The following is a 9,144-nucleotide window of genomic DNA, read 5'->3' on the forward strand; positions in this document are numbered from 1 at the left end:
AATGCTGTTTTGTGCCATAAAGCAATACAGCAGGTGACTGATGACACGTTACATTGACTGGTGTCAATGGCATTGTTTGTTTACCGTAATTACACTAATATGTCAAAATGAATGTGCCAATGATTTACTGACGGTGAAACACTAGCACCTTTAAGTCTGGAGTAGTTTCAGGTCCAGCTCCACAGCTTGGATCTGAATAGATGGCGCTGAAAAGCTTGTTGATATTGCATCATATTATTCAGTGACTTTCGAAACACTGTGCATGAGAAAATATAACCCTGGGGATATCATGGAAAGAGATCATGACAACTGAGGGCTAGTCATAATTCCTTCACTAGCACTTACCATTGTTTTTTTAAACTGATCCCAAGCATTTTTGTCAGTGTTGGACATTTTGGTAACACTTTACAATAAGGGTCACTAAGTTAAGGGTTAGTTAATGCTTAATAAGCATTAACTAACCCTTAATTAACAGTTAACTAATGTGTCTGGTAATCATTTACTAATGGTGTTCATGTTAACTAAGGTATTAATTTATACATTATTTAATAGTCATCTTTATAAACTATTAAATAATGTATAAATTAATACCTTAATTAACATGAACACATTAGTAAATTACACATTAGTTAACTGTTAATTAAGGGTTAGTTAATGTTTATTAAGCATTAACTAACCCTTAATTAACAATTAACTAATTATTAATTAACTAATTACAAATTACTAATTATTAAGCATTAACTAACCCTTAACTTAGTGACCCTTATTGTAAAGTGTTACCGAAATTTACAATAAATACTGATGGAATGATTTCATCTTGTGCTACATGGTATCCCATCGCTTTATCCACAGGAATGTAGCTTGTGCTTGTGAAATGCCTTATAAGATATAGCTCAGTAAGACAAACTTAATAGATGCTTAAAATGAATACACACATTGTATCCTGTGAGTTAATTATTCTAAAAATAATGACGATAAATTCTATAGCTGATAATAAAAAAATAATACTTCGTCAGCAGGACATTTTTTATGTCTTTACTAGACTTTCTGTAAACTGCACAGGCCAGCCAGGTGGTTTCAGTGTGGCAGATTGCTTATATTTTGTATTTGTATTTTGTATTTTGTAAATTGATTTCAAATAGAAACAGCATTTTAGACATAGAAGGTCTATAGTAGGCTTGGGCGATATCCAAAATTTTATATCGCGATATTGTCCTGCCAAAATATTGCGATATACGATATTGGGTTTTTTTGCATTTTAATTTATTTCATCCAAATTACATCAAAGTTCTAGGCTATAATAATAATTATTTTTTGGTTTTTTTTTTTACATTTATTTAACCAGATAAGTCAATTGAGAACCAATTCTCATTTACAATGACGACCTGGCCAAGAGGCAGAAACAGAAGGCAAGTCGGTGCAAGACATTAACACATAAATACAGCAAATACATAACAACATTAGTCAAATTTAAGACATCACAATATATGCAATAAATACAACAACAAAAATCTATGTACTATAGACCAGAAGAAGCAAATTCAAAAGCAGGTGCAGTGATCAGAATCTATCTACTACTACTTGTAATGAGTTATTAAAGGAGGGTAACAGAATGAAGGTGTGGAGTTTTAGCATTATCATTATTAACAGCCTAGAAATTTGATCTTACTATTCAAGTACTGGAAGAAACAATGTCCATTTGCTATATATATTTGCTCCTTCCTCCTGCTATAATGGGCTGATTGTGGTAACCCACTTGAATTAAAGACACATTTTTCACTTCAAGTATATTACTTATTTTTATTTGAATATCCAACCACTAGTAGATTATAGGTTTATAAGTTAAATTTTTTTTTTTTTTTTTTTTTTTTTTGATAATATCGAATATCGGCCCAAGCCTATGGCCAAAAACATACAGCTGCCCATATTTTTAGTAGGGGGTGCTTAGCCAGGGGTTCATCATATTTGGGCATCAACCACTCTGCAGTGATAGCCTGCCTGCACCAGCATTGCTGACCTGCTGCCAAGCTGCACCGGCCCTGTGAAGTCATATTCCCAACCTGACCACAACCCTCACCGCTGATACAGAGCAAGTGTTTCAGTGTTCAGAACAGAGGGAAGTGTTGGATAAAGAAAACATGGTTTGAATGCAATCAGATTTAACTGTCACTAGTAATTTTATGTTGCAAAAAAATCTGTCTTACAAGCAATTCCAGCTTGAAGTCATTCTAAAATTCTTACATTTTCATATTTCTAGAACAAAGTGAAAAGCATTACAACCTGGTGAGACATTTCACTTGTTTCCACTGTAACTCATGTGGCTTTTAGCATTATTATAATCAATTAACATCATGACACAACTGGATAAATCTGCTTCACTGAGTTCCTTTGGCAAGTTATTTTTGAAGAAAATTCAGATTTGAAGACTGAATAAATGAACAACTTATTTGTTATGATGACTACATTTGCAGTAAATACCTGTTTCACATATGCCAGCATGTATAAGAGGGGTGGCAGTCCTATACTGCCATCCTCTGGTGCCTAGATAGAGTTTAGACTTAGTGAATTGATGCTCCTGACCAATTATGAACTGGACTTAAGAATTTTAAATGATAAATGATATATGATATATCAAAGTAAATTGAACCTAGCTCTTATTTTTTTTCCTATTCCTCTGTTGGTTGTCTATTCCGATATTCTAAGATTCACTGCAAACCAACCGGCGCACCCTGGGATTTGAATGAAACGCACCCCGCGTGACGTAGCCACAACAACTCGCGCTGCGCAATGTATTGTGGGTAACCGGTGTTTCCTAACAGCTGCAAATCAAGCGAGGCAAAATAACATCGGAACAGAGGGGTTTTACCTTCAAAATAAAAGCACGAAGCACTGTAAGCTACGAGTATAAAGGACACTTTGGACAAAATAACAACTGTACTTTCATTTAGTAACTGCACGTTACTTCCTAAATACATTATTTCCCTTTACGTTGCTAGTTTGAGTTTACGCAAAAAACATTGCAACTTATTTGTTCCTCAATAAGGATTTTATTTTGAAAAACGGAAACGGAAGTTTTATATTTTATTCTGCTAACTTGCCAGTGGTCACGACATTGGAGCTGCAGCGGACGGACGGGGCAGGTGAGATGCTAAAAATGATAAATTAATTACTAGGTGGATATAAGAGGATACTGTTTACATATGTGACCGTAGGAACAGCAATTGAACAGGTTAGCCAGTTAGCCAACAAGTTATTGTCAACTGTGCCTAGCTTTATATCATGTCATCAAGCTAAATCCTGTAGTAATTTACGTTAACGTTATCCCCGAAACGTGCCCGTGCCGTGTATGGAGATAGCGTCACGACAAACTATGACTTATGACCTTTTCTGAATAGTTAGTGGTCTCTCTTCAGTTCGGCATGTATAATTTCATATCATATTTCAATAAGGTGTTAACTTTTAGAGGGACACCCAGTAACCACTGTCTTCTACTGTGGGTCAGTGAGCTGCTCTGCTGGAGCAGTTGGGGGTTCAGTGCCTTGCTCAAGGGTAATAGTAGGGATTCAAACCGGTGACCAACTGGCTGCCTCTCCAACCTTCTCTAACCTTGAGGCCATTCTTATTCATATATATTTATTTATTCATTTTCAGATACAATGGCAGCGTCAGTTCCCACCGTAGCAGCAGAGGGTCTCATAGCCCCGGCCCAGGGATGTCCCATCATGCACCAGGAGGCCAAACGCACCAGTATGTCAACTCTCTTCAGATCTCCTCTCCTCCCACCTTCTCCTCTCTTTCACCCTCTCTGCTCCTGTCTTCTCTTCTACACATCAGCCTAGTTCCCCTGGTCGCTCAGCTCTGTAGGGAAATGAATGGGCTTCTGGTGACTTGGTGATCCTGTTAGACCTCTCAGCCACTGTTACCAGGCACCATGTACTGTAGATCTCACCAGTGTATGTGTTTGACTTGCCAGGTGCTCCTCCATCAGAATGTCCCATGCACCAACCAAAAGCAGTGGAATGTCCCATGCACCAATCAGCTGCAGCCTCCCCTGTTGCAACCTCCTCCTCCAGTGTAAGTCTTGTCCAGGGGCCTGTACTACGAAGCAGGATTTGGGGTTAGCGAGGTAACCTCAGGTTTAACCCTGGGTTTTCAGTCTCACGAAGGTGGTTCACTTCTTACCGGGGTAGATCACCATGGCAACTTATGCTGCACGACTAACCTGCTCCGGAGCAGGTTAGGTTCAGGGTATCGGATCAAAACGTATGAAAGGCCCGCCTTCTGACCAATCAGCTCTCTGGAAACAGGGAGTCACCATTCCTACTGGATCCCGATATGGACAAATATACAAATGGAAATCACAATAAAAAACTGAAAACTGTTTGGCTATTTTCGAATGAACAGACAGTAAAGTGCTGTTCAGGGCGACGTGTTTACAGACCAGTAGAATCACGTTGTTTTCTATGATAACTTATTCGGAGATATAGCAGGTAGGCTACTTAATTGACCATATTATTAATGGAAGTTATTGTTGCATATATTGATTGAGCTGACTTTATTTAATTGGGTTCCCGACAGTGTTTGGTTCAATGTAAGCTATTTCATATTCCATTACCGCAGCCCCGAAGAACATGAGGCCGACTTTATGAATAGAAAATCTTTTTACAGCCTCAGTGTGTCCACAAACTATTTTATCAGTGAAAAATATTCCCACTGTGTCCTGATGACGGGGCAGTTCCTCCAGTCATCCTCTCTAGCCTTGGAAGCAGAAACAACTTTTACTTTTCGCGGTTATGTTTTGTAATGCTGACAGTTATTCATTATAAGAATTTGTTCTTCTTGAGAGAAGAACCAAGTGTTAGTTGCTATCCATTTCTTTCCGATTTGAAAATGTCAGCAGGAAATATTAGGGCTTATATTATCCTATAATTAGGTCTATTCTCTATGGCTTTTATTGTTTGATTATTATTTTCGCCTATTTTTAGACTATTATTTTATATTTTTCCACTTATAGGCCTATTCTATGTCCTTTTCCCTGCTGAATCATATAACCTTTGCTGTGCAACAATCTAATTTCCCCACGGGGATCAATAGTTTCATCTTATCTTATCCAAATCGTCTGATCTGGATCTGTCCATGTTGCATGGTGATTGGTTATTTGTTACAAACCCCGCCTCTTTCATGTGAACACGTTCATAGCTGGATAGGTAAATCCTGGGTTGACAGAGCCAGTTGATAACCAGCTACGTGAGACCGGTTATCAGGATCGTCAATGTTAGGTTTAGTGAAGCAAAGATACCCTGACTTTGTTGAACTTGCTTCGTAGTATAGGCCCCGGGTCTTTCTGCTCTTAGTTTCCTTTCTGTTAGTATTGGGGTTCAACAGATGTGGTTTTTGAAACAGCATTTGGACCATGGAACACTAAAACTCTCCACTGAAACTGATAATAAATGAAATTATTTTTAATTTTAACTTTTTGCTCTTATTGCCCCCATGTCTTTATGTCCTAGTCCTCTGTTTACTGGAAAGCATTTTGTCACTTTGGGGTTTTTCATGAGCGCTGTAAATTAAGTTAATTATACCTTCATTATTTATATATATATATTTTTTTTTTATTGGTTCCAGAGTCCGTCAGTCCCGACCCACCAGGAGAGAGCCTATGAGTTTGTCGAATGTCCCATGAAGGCTGCTAATAAAGACAAATACACCCCAACGGACATCAACCCTGACAATATGGTAAAACTTACTCACATAACACACACACACACACATATATATATATACACACAGATACCAGCATACACACACAATACATAAACACACACCCATGACAAATAGCAAGAATCAGCCCAACACACCTAGTTTTTAGCATTTTATTGTTAAGTCTCTTATGGCTCATATCACAGTGAATTATTAAATGTGTGTCAAAATAGCATTTTAAATGAAATATTGTGGTGCTGCAGAGATGTCCTGGCCTACACATCATATTCTACAGACTTAAGAAAACATCTTTGTTTGGTACAGATCCCCGCAAAAAATCACACCATAATCATTTTAATACGTTTTTCAATGAAAATGAGAATAATGATGTAAAAATGATCATTCCCTCTAATGTCGCAATTGCAATATCAGTCAAAATAATCGCAATTAGATATTTTTTCTAAATCGTTCAGCCCTGGTGAACAGTGTTTTCTAGGTGGAAGCACTGTTTACCATGTTTCCCATATGATGTGAATGCAGCATAGGGCTCTGATAAATGTTTTGGCTCCGGCCCTGTCAAGTCTCCAGGGCCAGTATCAACAACAGCTAAAAGTTGGTGTACCTCGCACTTAGATATCTCGTATCTCAATGACCTTCCAAGTGAGGAATGTATTTGACTTGTATGAAGTGACAGATGGTTCTCAACTATGGTCCATGAGAGAGAACTGCAGGTTTCCATTCCAACCAAACACTACAGCAAAAAGCTAATTTCACTGTTTAACACACTCTGAACCAGAGAGGAGGAACCACTCAGTGAAATCAGTGTTTGGTTGCAATACAAACTCTTTGTCACGCCCTCTCCTCCGCAGATGCCACCGCCCAATCAGCAGCCATCGCCGGGCCAACCCTTCTCCCTGTCTCTGAGCAGGCAGGAGTCCGGGATACCGAGAGCCGGGTCGGAGCAGAACTGGGTTTATCCGTCTGAGCAAATGTTCTGGAACGCCATGCTGAAGAAAGGGTGAGTACCACCGACGACTCCAGGTCAATAGGTCTTCTCCTCTCTTTCACTCTCTACTCCTGTCTTCTCCTCTCCTCGTGTGTGTGTGTGTGTGTGTGTGTGTGTGTTTAATGAGTCTTCTCTTGTCTAGATGGCGTTGGAGAGAGGGAGACCTGAATCAAAAAGACATGAGCCACATTATCAGCATCCACAACCACAACAACGAGGCCGCCTGGCAGGAAATACTGAGATGGGAGGCACTGCATAAGAGGTCTGTATACACACACACACACACACACACACACACACACACACACACTTCCACTTAGGGTCTGTGAGTTTTCTCTCTCTCTGGTCCGGTTTTGGCGGAAAGGCCAAAGAACCGACTGGCACTTCTGTATTTATACGTTTTGTGTCCGGAAATAGAATAAAATGAAAGAAAGTAATATAATGTCATAATAAAATGTATGTTTTCGTCTGAAGTGAATGTCCATGCGGTCCATCTCTGGTGCGTTTTGGAGGGAAAGCCAAAGAGCTGACACCCAGAGCAAGACTCAGACACTGGATGGGGTGAGTATGGCTGGGTGTGTGTGTGTGTGTGTGTGTGTGTGTGTGTGTGTGTGTGTGTGTGTGTGTGTGTGTGTGTGTGTAGACATACAGTACTGTGCAAAAGTCTTAGGCACCCAAGAGTTTTTATATAAATTGTGTCTTAGATGTTTATTCATTTTTTTTTCTGCATTAGTGTGTCAGTAGACTGCTCTTTATAGTACATTTTTTGATATTGAGAAACTTTTCATTTAATTATTTTTGAAAGCATCTTCGCTTTACTTTGTGTGCCTAAGACTTTTGCACAGTACTGTATATTTATAGATTTATAGATGAGGGCCGGGGCGATAATTCAATATTATCGTTTATCGTCTTTCAGTGGAATCATATCGTGATGATATGAAGATATTTTAATATCGTGACACACATTTCTGCTGTCTGAATTGATGATGACAAGCAAATTTTACTTAAAAACTCTGATAAAATGAGGTATGGTAGGAATATTATTTGTAATATTTCTGTTTTGTTTGACATCACACCTAACATTGCCATTTGGTTCAATGAGATGAACATTCATTTGATTATTTAACGTGATTTTTTTTTTTTTTGCATACATTAACCATATCGTGATATATATTGATATCGAGAAAAATCCTTATGATTATTGTGATATTGATTTCAACCATATTACCCAGCCCTATTCTAGATATACAGTACTGTGCAAAAGTCTTAGGCATTCCTAGATTTTTTATCTAAATTTCTTATAAGTCTTAGATGTTTATTTGTTTTCTGCATTACTGTGTCAGTAGACTGCTGTTTATTGTCAATTTTTGATATTCAGAAACTTTTTCATGTCATTAGTTTTGAAAGCATCTTCGCTTTTATGGATTTCTTTGACATATGCATAAGACTTTTGCACAGTACTGTATATATTTAGACAACAGACAGTTCTTCACTGGACCTCCATGATGGAGCCAGACATGAGAGATTTGTGACGCAACTTCTAAGCCTCTATAATGTGTGTAATGTGTGTGTGTGTGTGTGTGTGTCTCCCCCCCCCCCCCGTCTCCAGCTACGACCTCCCGTTCGACCGGCACGACTGGATCGTGAACCGGTGCGGGGCCGACGTGCGTTACGTCATCGATTACTACGACGCCGGCTCGCCGGACCCGCGGAACCGGAACGACACCGTGCTGGACGTCCGGCCGGCCCTGGACTCGCTCGGGGCCGTCTGGGACCGCATGAGGGTGGCCTGGTGGAGGTGGACACATTAACCCCCTTGACCTTTCACCTCTTATTGTACATCCGCAATAAACATGTAGGAATTGGGGGTTCGGGTGGGGAACGAGGCCTGGGGTCGAATCACTTTCAGATCAATCCGCTCCATATGTAAATAGAAACTGTAATTCATCTCTTAGTGACCAAGTGTTCTTTATTATTTCATCATAAGACAGATATGACAGCTGTTTCAGGTTTCCAGTATCCTGCCATAGGAATCAGCAATGTCCCAGTAGTTCCCAAAGCTTCTCTGTAAAATTGTTAAATAAGATAAATATGAACTGGCAAAATAAACTCCAGCCAATACGTAGTCATGGCTAATATCGAATGAAATTGAATCCAGAAGGTAAAAAAAAAAAGGTAACATTTTATAATAACCATCATTAATAAATGGTAAATTGATAGTTAATTAAACTTTAGTTAATAGTTATTTTACTGTTAACAAACAATGAAATGATCATTAATAATGTTTACTAATTATTAGTAATGCTATAATTTATGTTATTTTATCATTAGTTTGTGTAATATAAAATCATTTGTTTATAAATTATATATTGTATCATAGCTGATAAGAGATGGTAAAAAGGGTAAAAAGCTATGATACAATATATAATTTATAAACA

The 9,144-nt window shown here is 38.5% G+C and overlaps 1 protein-coding gene across 1 annotated transcript; it reads left to right on the top strand.

The window, feature by feature from the left end:
* The first annotated feature begins 3,112 nt into the window (after positions 1-3,112).
* Positions 3,113-8,859, top strand: LOC139639812 (holocytochrome c-type synthase-like). The gene is made up of 8 exons (XM_071513960.1): positions 3,113-3,140; positions 3,652-3,747; positions 3,974-4,074; positions 5,626-5,736; positions 6,570-6,718; positions 6,849-6,968; positions 7,181-7,267; positions 8,316-8,859. The coding sequence occupies exons 2-8, from the start codon at positions 3,657-3,659 to the stop codon at positions 8,515-8,517; spliced, it is 861 nt and encodes a 286-aa protein (XP_071370061.1). The 5' UTR covers positions 3,113-3,140; positions 3,652-3,656; the 3' UTR covers positions 8,518-8,859.
* The last annotated feature ends 285 nt before the right edge of the window (positions 8,860-9,144 follow it).

This window comes from Centroberyx affinis, unplaced genomic scaffold (assembly GCF_046629955.1).
Source record: "Centroberyx affinis isolate AG114_WGS23_722 - 3 ecotype Tasmania unplaced genomic scaffold, CSIRO-AGI_Caff_v1 ptg007776l_1, whole genome shotgun sequence".
Taxonomy (NCBI): Eukaryota; Metazoa; Chordata; class Actinopteri; order Beryciformes; family Berycidae; genus Centroberyx; species Centroberyx affinis.

Bases quoted from the DNA above. Each gene is read 5' to 3' on its own strand.
- LOC139639812 (XM_071513960.1), top strand. From the start codon at position 3,657: ATGGCAGCGTCAGTTCCCACCGTAGCAGCAGAGGGTCTCATAGCCCCG. The intron at 5,737-6,569 runs GTAAAACTTACT...TCTCCTCCGCAG, and splicing joins ACATCAACCCTGACAATATG to ATGCCACCGCCCAATCAGCA. The intron at 6,969-7,180 runs GTCTGTATACAC...TTTCGTCTGAAG, and splicing joins TGGGAGGCACTGCATAAGAG to TGAATGTCCATGCGGTCCAT.